The 17,065-nt window shown below is 49.4% G+C and overlaps 2 protein-coding genes across 2 annotated transcripts in view; one reads left to right on the forward strand and one right to left on the reverse strand.

Annotated features, from left to right (window-relative positions):
• unc119b (unc-119 homolog b (C. elegans)) overlaps positions 1-8,710 on the reverse strand; it is a 20,469-nt gene extending 11,759 nt beyond the window's left edge. The window contains exon 1 of the mRNA XM_056285209.1: positions 8,410-8,710. Coding sequence (XP_056141184.1) covers positions 8,410-8,710 — 301 coding nt within the window. The remainder of the gene's footprint in view (positions 1-8,409) is intronic.
• A 4,884-nt stretch (positions 8,711-13,594) lies between these two features.
• On the forward strand, positions 13,595-15,813 carry LOC130116837 (beta-crystallin A1-like). The gene is made up of 5 exons (XM_056284904.1): positions 13,595-13,642; positions 14,485-14,603; positions 14,775-14,916; positions 15,152-15,294; positions 15,666-15,813. The coding sequence occupies exons 1-5, from the start codon at positions 13,595-13,597 to the stop codon at positions 15,811-15,813; spliced, it is 600 nt and encodes a 199-aa protein (XP_056140879.1).
• The last annotated feature ends 1,252 nt before the right edge of the window (positions 15,814-17,065 follow it).

Here is a 17,065-nt window from a genome sequence, read left to right on the forward strand (position 1 = left end):
GACGCTAGCATGATAAACCAGTGATTTACCCTGAGGAGGTCTTGCTGTTTGCGTTGCTTTCTTCACTCGGTCTTGCACGGACCGGGTGCCCGGGGCCCACCTAACTCTGACAGACCTTGTCCTGTGACAGGGGACGGGACACGGCGCTGTAGAAGAGTGGAGGCCGTTCTTAACCCGTAATCCTCTAAGATTAGCCCACGAGGGGTTGGGTGTTTGTGGTTGTCTCTGCAAGGGAAGGTGGAGAAGATAAGGGCTTGGGGGAAGGGGACGGCACAACCTAAGTTCCGCCGGGTCTCCTAATTACGATTTGGGCCTCTACTGCCCATTTCTCCCTTCTGTCTGATCCGTGCAGCTACTCATCCAGGCAGATCCCCCCCCCCCAGTCGAAAGCTGGCGTGTCATTTGCCGGAGGGGGCGCTTTATTTTCCACTGCACTTTTTCTTGACAAGCTAAAAGCTTAAATTTAGCCTTTGAATGTGAGCGTTCAGCTGCTGAAGAAAAGCTTCTCACATTCTGGTTCTCTCAGGCAACCTCCGCATGCACGTCTCAGCGGCGGTCAGGGTTGTAAAAAAAAAAAATGTCAGATTCTATAACGCATGGCCCCAATTTCCTTGCAAGACCCCCCGGATAAGGACTAGCATGACATGCAGACACACACACACACACACACACACACACACACACACACACACACACACACACACACACACACACACTGCTGTAAATACACATGGATTATGCAAGAGTGTTTCTGTGGACAAGAACGTGTAAGCCTCATCTAGAAGCACCTCGGTGCAACACTTAGTTGCTTAATGGCCAAAACGGGCCAGCGTGCAAAAGCAGAAGGAAGGAAATGAAAACGGTGAGTGCCCTGCGCGTGTTCACTGTGGGCAGAGTTGAGAGTTGAGAGGCTCTGGCTGACTACAACCAACAATATGTTGCTCACACTGCTTCCAGTGCATTAACGCCTGTTGCCCCGCAAACCCACCAGAGAGGCATATGTAGAATCGAAGGACTCGGGTACATTCTGCCGACACCGAGGACGAAGCAGGGGGATGAAAGATGATAAAAATGTGAAAAGTGACCGCAGGTCCACTCTGGAGAGGGAGATGAGTAACCAATCAGGTGAGAGCAGGAAGGCACTGTGGCTCAAATGGACTAATCCGGTTTAGGTAAATCCAACTAATCACTGGAAGAACGGGACAGGGGTAAAGGGAGGTGGGAGGAGTAGTATGGAGGTGGTTGGAGCATGATGGTGCAGGGCTGGAAAAATAGAAAAACTATTTTTTACATCTATGCAGTTGCATTGGGGGTCCAAATGCTATGGAGATTTTTATTTTTTATTTTTGGTGGGTTCATCAGAAAGGTGGAATCAACTTTTCGGCAAAACCTTTAATATATGCTCCAATAGCTTTGCCTGAGGCGGTCGGTGACCTGTTTGGACCATTTCATGACCACAGAGTCGTATATTTTTCAGATTCCTGTTGCTGAGTTAACAGTATGAGCTCACAGTGTTCACAAGGGGCAGAATGTGTGGATGTCCTTTTAGTCACACCGCACACACACCAGCCGGTTGCAGAAATGGAAACCATCTTCTCAAGGTTCTGGCAATTCAAAAGAAAGACAGCGCACATAAATGAAGGCTCTACCTCTCTTTTCCCTTCCCTTTCTCTCTCTCTCTCCTCTCTCTCTCTCTCTCTCTCTCTCTCTCTCTCTCTCTCTCTCTCTCTCTCTCTCTCTCTCTCTCTCTCTCTCTCTCTCTCTCTCTCTCTCTCTCTCTCTCTGACATCACTCAGTTTTTATACGGCTGAAGTTTCGGCATATTTACGGTGGCTACGTGTGCACCGAACCAGGCTGAGAAACCTCCAAGCTGTCGGCCACCTTCATGCTGACCAGGGGAGAGGGCGAGGGACATTGGGGAGAGTCCGAAAGGGGAGACGAGAGATAAGACAGAGATTCAAAGAGGGCAAAGCAGGGAGGGCGGACAGTAGCTTCAGTTCAGGGCAGGTTTGAGGAGGAAGGACGCAGCAGTTCGGTTCAGGGCAGATTTGGGGAGGAAGGATGGGGCAGTTCAGTTCAGTTCAGGGTTGAGGAGGAAGGATGCAGCAGTTCAGTTCAGGGCAGGGTTGAGGAGGAAGGATGGAGCAGTTCAGTTCAGGGTTGAGGAGGAAGGATGGAGCAGTTCAGTTCAGGGCAGGTTTGAGGAGGAAGGATGGAGCAGTTCAGTTCAGGGCAGGGTTGAGGAGGAAGGATGGAGCGGTTCAGTTCAAGGCAAGGTTGAAGAGGAAGGATGGAGCAGTTCAGTTCAGGGCAGGGTTGAGGAGGAAGGATGGAGCAGTTCAGTTCAGGGCAGGTTGAGGAGGAAGGATGCAGCAGTTCAGTTCAGGGCAGGGTTGAGGAGGAAGGATGCAGCAGTTCAGTTCAGGGCAGGGTTGAGGAGGAAGGATGCAGCAGTTCAGTTCAGGGCAGGGTTGAGGAGGAAGGATGCAGCAGTTCAGTTCAGGGCAGGGTTGAGGAGGAAGGATTGAGCAGTTCAGTTCAGGGCAGGGTTGAGGAGGAAGGATGCAGCAGTTCAGTTCAGGCAGGGTTGAGGAGGAAGGATTGAGCAGTTCAGTTCAGGGCAGGGTTGAGGGGGAAGGATGCAGTAGGGTTTTGGCTCATGTTTAAGGATATGGGTGATGCTTAGGCCTGGCAGAAAAGAAGGGGGAGGGGGGTTTGAATCTGGTTTTGTCTGTCAGTGAGCGTGTGACTTTGTGTTTCTGTTTGGGCGTGTTTGTGTCATCTTTGACCTCTTTTAAGGCCCAGCACTAACACATCCGTTTACCACCAGAACAACCAAGGCGGTCATTTTGACCGCCCATGGTCGTTTTAGGTAGGAGTGAAATCCCGGTCGTGCTCATTACCTTCTAATTCAGGCCCATGTTATACGTCCCACAAACCCACAGCGTGACACCGCTAGTGCAGGTACTACAACTGTGTGAAAAGAACTGACAGGGAGTCCCGACATAGAGCAACGTAACACACAACCATGCAGAGTTGTCTCAAAGGCCGCTCCCGGGGCTGTTTATGAAAGAATGCTGCCAGCAAAACAGGGCAATAAAAAGGTGAACTCGAGAGAAAAGACCAGGCAGAGAGCCTGCGCCCACTTTGATGAAGATGATCTTCAGATGCAATCTGTGACATTGGACAACACTATGAGTGCCGGGTCTATTGGAGATGCATACAGACGCTTTTGTGACTCACAACTTAGTGAGATGATCTGACTTTCTGCACTTCGTCTGCCTTGTCAAGACCTGCTCATCCGGTGCCCTGTATAGGTTAAAAGAAAGAGAGTAACTTGGAAGTACTGTTTCACACTGCCGTGTGCTGTCAAGTCCGCTAAAACCATCCGGTCGGAACCAAACCGACCAACCGTCAAGTCCGAGAGAGTCGCTATCACGTAAAGAGAGATACAGTTCCGGCCATAAGGCGAGCTACCCCGGCAGAGAGAGACATGTCTCCAAACAAGACTCGGTCACCACTGACTGCCACTTTTCAAGAGACCTGAGAAATGATGTAAGCCCTCAAAGAGAGAGGGAGCAAAACAGAGAGAGAGAGAGAGAGAGAGAGAGAGAGAGAGAGAGAGAGAGAGAGAGAGAGAGAGAGAGAGAGAGAGAGAGAGAGAGAGAGAGAGAGAGAGAGAGAGAGAGAGAGGCATCTCTCTCTCTCTCTGTATATATATTTTTTTTTCTTTTTTTTTTTTTTATGTGCATGCAAGTGTGCCAAACCGAAAAATAAATAAATAAAAAATATTGGCATCAAAATGTTTGGAAGTGCAGAAGAGGAGAAGGGAGCTGGAAGGGACAGGAGAGAAGGACGTGTGTAGGAGGCTGAACGGAGGTAAACAGAGACCACTGACGGTAACCATGGGGAAATGCTTCATGTTGCCGTAGTGACTCAAGCGTATATCTATGTTGCTGTGGTGATTCACACATGCCTATCCTCACCTCCAGCCATGTCACCGGGAGCTTTGAAACCGAGCACATCCAAGAGCGCGATGAAGACCAGCATGGGAGAGAGAGAGAGGGAGAGGGGGAGAGAGGGGGAGAGAGGGGGGGGCACGACATTTCCACATGGATCGCTCCGAAGCTGGTCTAGGATCCCACTGCTGTTATGACATCATGACCTCGCTGCCGTATCACTCCCGGGAGTCAACACAAGGCATATATACAAACACAGCCAGACAAGCGCACACAAACACACGCACATACTACAAAAAAACAACACATGGAGAAGAAGCACATATACACACTATGATGTCAAAGCTGGCATTATTCCCTGCTCTTGACAGGTCACTGTCCCTGTAGTGCTAACGTACGTCTATACACAGCCAGAAAGGGAGGGGGCAGTGACTCAGAGGAAGGATGAGAGCTGAGAACAAAGTTTCCCTGTCAGTTTCCCTGAACTCAATATGAAGCAGGAAGACTCTTATCCCCCCCTTTTTTCCCCTCCCCAGTTGTATCCGGCCAATTGCCCCACTCTTCTTGTGGCTGGGATGGCTGCAGACTACCACATGCCTCCTCCGATACATGTGGAGTCGCCAGCCGCTTCTTTTTCACCTGACAGTGAAGAGTTTCACCAGGGGGACGTAGCGCGTGGGAGGATCACGCTATTCCCCCCAGTCCCCCCCCCCCCGAGCAGGCGCCCCGACCAACCAGAGGAGGCGCTAGCGCAGCGACCAGGGCCCATACCCACATCCGGGTTCCCACCCGCAGACACGGCCAATCGTGTCTGTAAGGGACGCCCGACCAAGCCGGAGGTAACACGGGGATTCGAACCGGCGATCCCCGTGTTGGCAGGCAACGGAATAGACCGCTATGCCACCCGGACACCCCCAAGAATCTTATTCCTAACCAAGACCTCCTGTATTTCTGAAATGGTTCTGGGGTAAATGTGGAAAAGAGGCCTCTCGTGTTGGTATTGTGAGTGCACTTCAACAGGTGCGCGGCTGCAGTGAGGAAGGAGGGAGGACCCCAAACAGGGAGGGGGCGTCGATTAAAGAGGGCCCATTCAGGACGAGGAACAGAGAGATAAAGGAAAGTGTCAAGCGTCAATTTGGATCCCTGGTGCCTTTTCTTGTGCAAGTCTCTGTTTGCCTCAGGTGTTTTCTCGTTGAAGGAGAAGTTGGCTCAGGAGGCCTGGTCACCACCAGGGAGCCGAAACCCTCCCGAGCATGCTGCACGCCCAGCATTTACAAGCCTGTAAGGGTTTTGATAATGCTGCACGGATTACCCCATTTAGATGCTGATGGATTTGAACTCTGCATACGATCAGCCAAAACATTAAAACCGCCGACAGGGGGAGCGTGAGTAAAGTTGATTATCTCATTGCATCCCACAGAAGAGCTGCTGTAGCTCGTATTGCTGAAGAAGTTAATGACATGACAGACAGGTGTCACAACACACAGTGCATCACAACTTGCTGCGTATGGCGCCGCATAGCTGCAGACCGGTCAGCGTGCCCACGATGACCCCTGTCCGCCGCCGAAAGCACCGACAGTAGGCGCGTGAGCAACCAGAACTGGACCACGGAGCAGCGGAAGAAGCCGGCCTGGTCTGACGAGTCGCGTTTTCTTTCGCATCGTTGGATGGCCGGGTGCGTGAGCGTCGTTTCCCCGGGGAAGAGATGGCACCAGGATGCACTATGGGGAGGATGCAAGCTGGAGGAGGCAGTGTGACGCTCCGGGCAATGTTCTGCTGGGAACCTTGGGTCCTGGCACTCATGCGGATGTTACTTTGACACGTACCACCTTCCTAAACATCGCTGCAGAAGAGGACACCCCTTCATGACAACGGTATTCCCTGATGGCAGTGGCCTCTCTCCGCAGGATAATGCACCCTGCCACGCTGCAAAATGTTCAGGAATGGTTTGAGGAACATGAAAGAGTTCAAGGTGTTGCCCCGGCCTCCAAATCCCCCAGATCTCAACCCAATGGAGCATCTGTGGGATGTGCTGGGGGGGGGGGCTAATTCATGGAGGCCCCACCTCGCAACTTACACAGCATGAAGGATCTGCTGCTAACATCTTGGTGCTAGATACCAGAGGACACCTTCAGAGGTCTCGCGGAGTCCATGCCTCGACGGGTCAGAGCTGTTTTGGCGGCATGAGGGGGACCCACACAACATTAGGCAGGCGGTTTTGTTTTCCTGTGGCTGGTGTAGATAATGCCCTGCATCATGACTTGCTATAGTATCTGGAATATTCTGTGCATTTAAAAGAGACTCGGTGTGTCTTGTAAATGCCACCGCAACAGCGTTGTGTAAGGTATTATGCAGACCTTTAAATAGTTAAGTGCCCTACTGGCCACCTGTTAGCTAACTGACATCAGGCAGGAATAGATCATATATGGGTTCAAGTGCACATAAGGATCTCTCTCTGTAACTCATCTTTCTTTGCCTCAGAGAAGGTTGGCTGTGGCTCAATAGTGTAAAAACAATTAAAGATGAACCGTATATCAGTACTAATGGTACGCGGTTGTCAAGAGTTTTCATGAAACGACTGCCTGGTGAATAGAAACCAGGGAACAGGTGAAAGCGTGAGATCTGAAAACAAAGCTAAAAGGAGCAGGTGTGATAAAGTGGCCTAGCCGTCTTCTTTTCAGCTGGCTCCCAGGCTGCAGAGGAGAAAATGTAGTCTAAAATGGCTGCAGGAAGATTCTGCAGCAAACTGTTGACTCTGTGGGACGTTCACGCTTGTGCACGGCCGCGAGTACTTCACAACAGCAGACTGGTGACAGCTGAGCCGAAGGCAGTCAAACCTCTCACATTTCTGCTTCGAAATGCTAAATACGGCGTCCCGAAACGCCGTTTTGTGGTCACCTTTAGAAACATGCATTGCAAAACCATGCGTGCACTGACATACTGCACAGATGATAGTTCTGAAATGGTTGACTTGATGGCTTAATGAACATGAAGACTTTTTTTTCAGATGACATCTTGGTTTCTTTGCCAACGACGGACCAGAGAGAGAAAGGGGGGGGCAGTAAGGACTAGCTATGGGGACTTGTGTAAAGGCGGCGTGCTGCGGTTTCACAGGAGAAGCCAGTTTGTCCATTAGACCCCCTCAGTGTCCTGCTGTGCACCCTAACTATCCAATCATATCTGCACCCTGGTGTGAACATATGCCATGACGTCAAAGAGGGCTATTGAGATGTGTTTTTTTGGGGAGGGGTGGGGGGGCTGTACTCCTTAAAACAAATTTTCCTAATCAACCTTTTGTTTTTGTGTGACCACTTTGCTGCTACAGGAACCGTGTCTGGTCCAATGAGCGGTGTAAGGTCTTCGGGCTTTGACCTTTACGTTCCTGACCTTTGGGGCAGTTATGAGTGGATGAGAAATCCAAGCTCATTTTACTGTTACACACATTGCAAAATGTGCTGGATACAGGCAAAAGCAACAAACACTAACTAACTTCATATATTCATGCTACATAGAATATGATAAATAGACCTGTAAATAGTAAATTCAAACATTTTATTGCAACTATTTTTTTTGAATAATTACAGAATTAGGGCTGCAAATAATGATTATTTTCATCACCGATTACCGTTTTCTTTTACTTATTAAGTAATTCGTCTAGGAAATGTCAAAATAACGACGAATACCCCATCACAAGTGCTGTGATGTTTACTAGTCGGACTGGCAGAAGAAGAAAACAACTTTAAAATATTGTAGCGAATTCGGGGGACAATGCAACCACGGCACCTGCTGCGGCCGGGAAGCGAACCCGTATCGCCCGCACCGCAGGAGACATTGCTAACCGCTAGACTGAAGGGTCAGATCCGCCAGCTTGCGGCCAGCGTGTCTTGTTATCCATGCACGTTACAATATTAATTTTAGGACATGAATCGAAAAACAGCCTGCAGGTCTCAGCGTATGTGAAGCTGTAACCAGCACGTGCTTGGTTTTTACCAGAATCATAATCGATTAATTTCCCGTCAGGCGACTTGATCGGTTAATCGACCAATCGTCTCAGCGCTACTCAAAACACAAACAAGCGTGACAGCCGTACTTTCCAAGACTCGTCCCGGTCACTGACAGAAGACTGAAACCGTACCCCTACTCCAGCCCCGGCAGGCCTATTGCCCCTCTCCTGCACCGGCTTAAGGGCAGATGATCGCTCCTGTATGATGCCGACATAAACGGCCAACGCACGTTTGCTGACACGCATTTTTGGCAACGGGGGGGTGGAGGGGGTCCAATGTTGTTGTTGTTTTCAGAGCTACACATTTACTATGGTAGGAACAACAAGGGCGCATCAAACTGACGCAGGAACCGACCCATTCAACACCATCCGCGCGATCTAACGCACCTGGTCCGCCTTTCTGTCACACGGTGACGAAACGGCGGGAGACGGACGGCGCCGACTTACTCTCTGTGATCTTCTGTAACCCCAGTACGTCCTCCGGAGTGATGATCGCGTTGGCCAGCAGCTCCTCCTCCGTGGTCACCGGGACCTCCACGTCGGCGGAGTTGCAGCCTTTCTTCACTTTCATCGCCGCCGCTTGCTTGGGGTTGGCCTGGCTCGCACCGCTCGGGTCACTGGTGCCGGTGGTTTCGCTGGTGCCTCTGGTGGCTCCGCCGCCGTAACTTCCCGGATTAGGACCGGCGGGCTTCTTCTTAGCGCTGGACGGGTCCTGGCTGTTGCCTCTGCTGGCACAAGAATAGCTCATTCTCCGTTCCTCCTCCTCTCCTCTCCCCCACCACCACCACCACCACCCCCGCCCCCTCCTCCTCCTAACCACGGGCTTGCAAAGATACAAAAACAGTTGCCTGCCTCCCTCCCTCCCTCACGCGCCGAAGGATACACAGTTGCTGTCTATTATCCGGTGCTTAATTCAAATCCTCTCTTCTTCATGAGCCTGCAGTCTGTCTGCAGACTGGCTTGCATGCAGCTCTCCTGCCTCTCAGCGCTACAGAGAGAGTGCGCGCGGGCGCCGCGCGGGCGCGCGCGCGTGTTTCGTGTGCAACTGGCCCTAAAAACGGTTGGCTGGGCTCCAGTAAGAGTGGAAATCTGTGACAATAATCGACCGAGCTCGCAATTAACAAAAAAAAAAAAAAGAGAAGAAAAAAGGCGGCAGATGTCCGGGTTGTCGTGGGGGGTGGCGGGGGTGCACCGTAGCTCACTAGGACAGCCCCTGTACGGTTGACATGCAATGTGTCGTTCAGACGCCTCCATCTGCGCCTTCCGCGGCGCGGCAATCCAGGTGACGTCACCGCTGATCAATAACACTCGGTCTTCGTACCGGAGCCTTACGTTATCCACCCCCCCCCCACCTCCCCCATCTCTCTTTCTGCCCAAACCCGCCGTTTCTGAACCAGACTGGACCAAACATTATTTACTAAATGTTAACATTTCCCGTCTCGGTGTAACAGGTTGTAAAGAAAAGAAAAACCAGTTCTATCCCAGCTGCGTTTTATCTTCTTCTTTTTTTTTGATGATCTTTCTTAATCAGTTAAGATCACGTGCACGCTATTACATAGGAAAGCTGGCTTTTGTATTATAATTATCTAGTTGAGGTATGTTTTCAACTGAATAGCAATCGTCCGTTAACGCTTTAGTCACCTTCGTGCAGCCTTGTTGGATCACGCAGGAAGACAAAGAATGTAAATCAATCTGGGGGCTGTAATCTTGATATTATGATTTGGATTTTTTGATTTTTTTGCATTGATACGAAAACAGTGAACCCCTCATACTTCAAGGCTCCCACGACTCAAACCACAGGTGGCGCTCTACACGCCTATCGGCACACGTTCCTCAACAACAATACTACATGGAAATCCCTATGTAATACTGACGTTCCTGTGTGCTGGAGACTGAAACACTTCCAGCATTCCCAAATATTCAGTGTCCACCGCCGCCACGGTGTTCCTGCCCCTGTAGGACGTGTCAAACTCGCACCTCTGCTGGATTCCCTCCGCCCGCCTGACAGCCACGTCGGTTGATTTTGCTGTAATGTTGCCCCCTAGAGGTCATTTGTAGTTAACGCAGAGTTTATCGCCTTACTGACGTCCGTTTGCCTTCTGTCTGGATTTTTTTCAGAAAATATAGTGGAGGATGGTTTCTAATGAATTAATGAATGATCGACACTTTCGATTAACCAACCAAACAAATACAAAAAAACACAAACAGGCAAAACAAACAGAAATTATAAAAACTTCATAGCGATGTATTATAATTTTGTCGGGCCGTCAACTGGTTCAGTAACTACGCTGACCCAACTTCATCACACCCTTAGAGGAAATAAAGACTACTCTCCCAAGCAGACTAAAGTGTCATATCATGTCATGTCATGTCATGTCATGTCATGTCATGTCATGTCATGGCAGACTGTGTAATTTTCTGTATCTATTCATGCAGTAGCTGCTATTGAGTAAAATGTATGTGTGTGTGTTGGGGGGGGGTCTGCATGCATATAAGGAGTTCTCATGGAGGGCATTTCTTACATGGGTTTTTGGTGGGTTTTGTGTGTATTCGGATACATGCAGAATGAATGGTTTGTAATGGGAGTGTGTCTGTGTGTGTGTGTGATAGCCATACCACGCAGTTGAGAGTGGGCTATATGGTCATGTCCATCTCCTCACATAGGCCTGCTGAGTTTGCTTGTCCCTTTGTCACCTCTGGACGACTGCTACCATCAGCAGAAACACACACACGCGCGCACACACACACACACAAACGCACACACACACTAAACTGAGAGTCTAGGCAATGTGCTGAGCTCAGTAAGCTGTTTCCTAAATGTTCATTGTTCAGGGCTGCTAAAGAGGAGAGCAGGCTGTAGGTATAGTTTGCGAGTCGATATTGCACAGCCCCTCTCTCTGGGCTGTTTTGTCCGTCCCCCGCTTGTTTTCTTTAGTGACACAATGATGGCGGTGTAAGCGAATGAATGGGGAGGGCAACTCCCATTTCCCCTCTCTGCCCTCCTCTTGTGTGTAGCACACCATGCCCTCCTTGCTAGTTTTAATGCAGAGGACCTGTAACAGATTCATGCAAAAAAAAATTTTTTTTAAAAAGCAAGAGAAAGAACGTAATATGACTTGACGACAGAAGTACTAAGGCGAAACAAATTTTAATATTTTGAGTCATGCTGACGCTCTTCTGCTCGATTCAGTCAAGATTAAAAGGGAAAAGAGCGAACAGACGTGAGACGAACGGAAGGAAAATCAGATTGGCTCGAACGGATTGTCAGAAAATGAGATAAGACGGACAGATTCTTTGTTTTTCCCCTCAAAGAGGACATTTGCTGTCATGGTCTGTGCAAAGTGACACACGGAGGCAGCAACAACACACCTACACAGCAGAAGCAGTGCAGCCGTCCAGCTCAATTTAAGACTTTTATACTGCATAGCACCAGCCACATTTGGCCTCTATTGTCAGTTGCTCTAACAGACGTGTTTTGGAGAAGAATGAGCGGCCAGTGTCCCACATGATCCTCTTTTATACACCCCCCTACCCCCCCCCACACACTCTTTTCTTCCGCCGTGCGATCATCAGCTATTCACATAGCGGCCAACTGGCCGTGCCAATCACACAAACCAGTCCACATCAAACCACTGCCAGTCCCGCCAACAGGACCGCTCGACCCCTAGGGATGCCTGTCGTTAATGTACTCCATCATTGTTCATTTATTCGTTTGTAGACAGGAACTCCAAAAATAGCATCAGGCATTTCCATTCACAATTTGGAATAAAACACGACACGGGGGGGGGGGGGTGGCGGCGTACAAACAGGGCGAATGCCCCGCCGTGCTGTCTGAAAGTGAATTTCAACCATTTATGCAGGATTCAAGCCCTGAAAAAAAAACCCAAGTTTTTTCACAGTATATATGATTAAATCACATATTTGCTTCTCACCTTTCCCCTGGACACTCTTGGTGCAGGGACTTTTCATCACTGTAGGACGCTGCGCCTGGGCTCCATGTGTGGCATAACGCCTGTCCGCTTGAAAACCCCCCAAAAAAGGTTACTCTATATACTCTGAGACGGCCTGTGAAAACATTACAGTCTATGATGGACCGGCGACCTGGCCAGGGGGTCTCTCAGCCCTCCGCCCAGTGCATGCTGGGATAGACTCCAGCTCCGAGCAACCTTCGGCTGGACTAAGTGTGTGTATTAATGGATGGGCGATGCCACAAATCAGGATCAGAGTAACGGCCGGAGACCATCTATAGATTAAGGGAGGCCTGTAAAAGGAGAGGATACCATTCTTGCTCTGGGGAAAAGCTCTCTCCTCACTTTACAACTACACTATCAGAGATGGCTGATGGGATTTCCCCCTCTCCAATCCACCGCGGTCACAAATGAAAATAGAGGAGGTCGCTTAAAGAAGCCGGCCTCCTCTCTCTTATCAAACCTTATTATAAGTCTCGCACAGGCGATGACTACAACGGTGCCAGTAACGTTTGGATGGGTGACCTGACGTTCGGTGGGGACACCACCCGTGTCCTCTGTGCCAGCCAAAACACACGGACCTCCCAGTCGGATAGAAAAACTCAAATCATCGTTGTCGGTTTTATATTTTCCGGTTTCGTGTTCAAAAGCCGGATACTGTTACAGAGTATAAATGTTAGTGCTGACACGGTTCCTACAAGCCGGTCATTTTCTTGACACCCAGGTACACCCCGGTGCCGTGCACGGGCCCCGGGCCCTCTTTGTGCTTGGGAGTGTTTGTGTGAATTTGGATGTGTCCCCCTGGCGGGTTAACCCCCTCTGTGACAATAAAACAATGGAGTCAAAAGCAAAGTGCTGACACGAGTCCAGGCGTGGCCCCCCCGCCCCGGCCCCCGGCCCCGAGGGCTGTATATATACCCCCACACACACAGCGGCTCTGCACACCGCTCAGTGGAGTCCTGCGACACAAAGCTCACCGTTTTTAGGTAGGTTTCATTGACCCCTCTGTTCAATGAGTTAATGTGAAGTAGTAACCGTGCAGTGTCACTTCCCAAACTGCGGATACGTGGCGACAGTCTGGGCCAACTTCCGAGTGCACCCACTATGGTGTTAGATCAACCGGAAGCCCCTATAGTTGTCTGTATTTCGATGGTTTAAGCTTTACAGCCTTAAATGGGGTGGGGTTTTTTTGTTTGGTTTTTTTGCGGAGTCAAGTTGGAGCGCATAACATAGAAAGTAAGGTAAAAAAGAAAGAAAAAGAAGCAGCTTAAGGTGAAAAAGTCAGCCAGAAACTGACTCCTGGAGTCGGAAAGTTGACCGGAGCGTGGCCAACTAGAGTACGGTGCTATGAAGTACTACAGTACACTGTTGTATAGTATAGTTCAGTGTTGTGCTGACTGTAAACAGTGCAGAACGGCAGACATATACTGAATGTTGTGCCGTAAAATTTCTCAGCTCCAGTGTACGACAGAAAAGAGTAGCTGTGAGGACGAGTTATTTGTTATGTGGCTTTTTGGAGCGGGGGGAAAAAAAAAAGACATTCTGATGAGCGGGTAAATTCTCTGCTCCCTCTTTCTTCCCCTCTCTCTCTCTCTCTCTCTCTCTCTCTCTCTCTCTCTCTCTCTCTCTCTCTCTGCACAGGTACTGCTCAGATAAAGGACACAATGGCTCTGACAAACCCCATGAAGACCATGCCCATGGGCCCTTGGAAGGTGAGCTTATAGGAGACGCGCTGAACCCTCCTGCTGGCTTTCTGTTCTTTCTGTTAGCTCATTACGCTCAGCTGGTGTTCCCACGTCTGATATCGCCCCGAACAGACGGTTGAAATAAACTGACAGACCAGCAAAACAAGCAGCACCAGATTTAAGAACCATTTTTCGAAATTATGTTCCCCCGGGGGCGTCTGGGTGGCGTAGCGGTCTATTCCGTTGCCTACCGACACGGGGGTCTCTGGTTCGAATCCCCGTGTTACCTCCGGCTTGGTCGGGCGTCCCTACAGACACAGTTGGCCGTGTCTGCGGGAGGGGAAGCCGGATGTGGGTATGTGTCCTGGTCGCTGCACTAGCGCCTCCTCTGGTCGGTCGGGGCGCCTGTTCAGAGTGTAGGGGGAACTGGGTGGAATAGCGTGACCCTCCCATGCGCTACGTCCCCCTGGCCAAACTCCTCACTGTCAGGCGAAAAGAAGCGGCTGGTGACTCCACATGTATCGGAGGAGGCATGTGGTAGTCTGCAACCCTCCCCAGGTCGGCAGAGGGGTGGGGGGCTGGGGAGCAGCAACCGGGATAGCTTGGAAGAGTGGGGTAATTGGCCAAGTACAATTTGGGAGAAAAACGGCGGGGGGAAATCAAAAATAAATAAATAAATAAATACATAATGTTCTCCCATACACCCAATAGCAGACCTATGACATCGGGGGATCACCTTCGACCTTAAGTTGGAGTTGCAACAGCCGTTCAGTTGCTTTACGTTAGACAGAGTACACCCTTCACATGAATGACATACGTGCATGCCCTAACACGGAGACGATCTCCTCGGGTTCGGCTGTGCTTTCCAGATCACCGTGTACGACCAGGAGAACTTCCAGGGAAGGCGCATGGAATTCACCGCCAGCTGCCAGAACATCATGGAGTGCGGGATGGAGAACATCCGCTCCCTGAAGGTTGAATGTGGAGCGTAAGTTATGAGGGAACATCTCCCCATTTAGGGAAAGATAGACCCGAGCTTAAGGCTGAAGTGGAGGAGCCTTTTAAGTCCTGATATTTGACTCTGAGGGGCTTATGTTTAAGCCAACACCCTCCGTTCACTCTTTTCTCTGTTCATCTCTCTCTCTCTTTCTCTCTCTAGCTGGGTGGGTTATGAGCACTCCAGCTTCTGTGGCCAGCAGTTTGTCCTGGAGAGGGGAGACTACCCTCGCTTTGAGGCCTACAGTGGCAGCAACTCCTACCGCATTGAGAGGATGATCTCCTTCAGGCCCATCTGCTGTGCTGTAGGTTTCAAACACAGCCGACCCACGGCCCCTGTTCCCAACATTAACTCGCCTCTCGTTCAGTCACTCCTTCAACACACTGTGGGATCCACTTCATGTGGTCGGACATAACCACCGAATGCACTGCTTCGTTTCTTTAATTTAGCCCATTTCGAATCCCCTGCTATGTGACACAGAGTTTATTTTCGAGAGTAAGACCTCTGTCTCTCCCTGATTCTCCTTCTCCATGGTGCAGAACCAAAAAGAGTCCAAGATGATCATCTACGAGAAGGAGAACATGATTGGTCGTCAGTTTGAGCTGTGCGATGACTATCCCTCCCTGCAGGCCATGGGTTGGATGAACAATGAGGTCGGATCAATGCACGTGCAGTCTGGCGCGTAAGTCTGTCATTATACCCTGCTCTGCACGTTTTCAGCCTATTCTAGCCACAACATTGCAGTCACACACCAGCAGCGGTAAACACACTTTCAACTGATGCTAAAGAACCTCAACACAACACCGCCATGATATTACTGGGACTGACATTGCTGAGACGCTGTCATGATTGTGCACACTGTCACTGCAACAGCATCAAAACCAATGTACTATTTGCACACCTTCAATTTACTTCACTAAAAGAGATCAATGTTACAGAAGTAGAAGAAATTATGCAATACCGTTTATCAATTTTGTTTAATTTTGATTTCATTGTTCCTTATTCATCTTCTGACTTTAACTCTGACGCTTGGTTTGGTGTCTGCTGCTACAGCTTTGTGTGCTACCAGTTCCCCGGTTACCGTGGTCATCAGTACATTCTGGAGAGTGACTGCCATGGAGGAGAGTTCAAGTGCTACCGTGAGTTTGGCTCCCACGCCCAGACTCCCCAGATTCAGTCCATCAGGAGGATTCAGCACTGAGAGGAGAACACCCCTTAAACACCTCATTTTGTCCTTCACCTTTTTCTCCTCCTTTGACTCCATCCCAACTCCTCTTCCCTCCCTCTCTCCCCTCCAACCATCCTGGCACCACTGGCCTGGCTAGTCAAAGCAGCTTGCCGGGCCAGGCTTCAGGTGCTTGCTGGCGTCACATGTTCACAGCACTTTTTAAAGAAAAACAAACGATGATCCAAAAAAAAGAGAAAAAAAGAAAAAAGAGAGAGGAAAGATGAATAAGAAAGACAGAAAATGGGAATGGAAAAAGTGCAGTAGCATGAGATCGAGAAGCCTCATCATCAGAGCTTGGCTGCAGGGCGGTGAAACACCTCAGAACTATTGCTCCTTTTCATCCCCACCATCGATGCCATCATCATTGCCATCATCATCTCCCTCATCAGCACCATCATTGTTACTGCTGTCACTGTGATATTCATATTCACCTATGTTCATGATGAATAAAGAGTAAGAGCAAAGAAAGAGACATTGAAAATACAACGAGTGGCCTGTATATCAATCACATCTGTATATTGAGTTTTACCAATACTCGGGTTGCAAGGTTGAAAATAACTCATTTATACTAAAATGAGTGGGTGAGCGGCAGAATAACTATCTTAAACCTGTACCACAGTCATTGTTAGCTGAAAATATGGACATGTCTGGCGAAGCTAACCTCCAAAGAGCACGATACTTGTGTTCACATATCAGTCCATTTCATTGAAATTACACTGCCAAAACATAATAAGGATATCCAAGGGGGGGGGGGGGGGGAAATTCCAATCAATTTTCTTCCAGTATCAACTTTTCATGAAACTTTCCTTTTCCTCAACATTTGCCAAATAGAACGAATTCCCCCATAAAGATAATAATAAGAGGGCACCTCTCTAGCTGAATGGGTACAGCTCATGCCACATGGCCACATGGTTGCAGCCGTCCCCGGGTTTGCATCCAGCTGGCGACCTTGGTTGCCTGTCATTCCCCTTTCTCCTTCTCCCCATTTCCTGTCTGCCTCCACTATCACTATCTAATAAAGGTATAAAAATTACCAAAAAAGAAAGACGAAGAGATCTCTGCATCAATTTGGCGACATCCTCTCATCAGAGATGTTTTCCCTGCCAACAGAAATCTAGTTTTCCCCTATGTTAAAGTTGCCAAACACATTAACGTTAAAATTTACTTGTGCAAATTGTTTTTGTTTTTAATTTGACTGCTAGATTTACATAAGGCTCTCTTCACT

Source organism: Lampris incognitus, chromosome 8 (genome assembly GCF_029633865.1).
Source record: "Lampris incognitus isolate fLamInc1 chromosome 8, fLamInc1.hap2, whole genome shotgun sequence".
Taxonomy (NCBI): domain Eukaryota; kingdom Metazoa; phylum Chordata; class Actinopteri; order Lampriformes; family Lampridae; genus Lampris; species Lampris incognitus.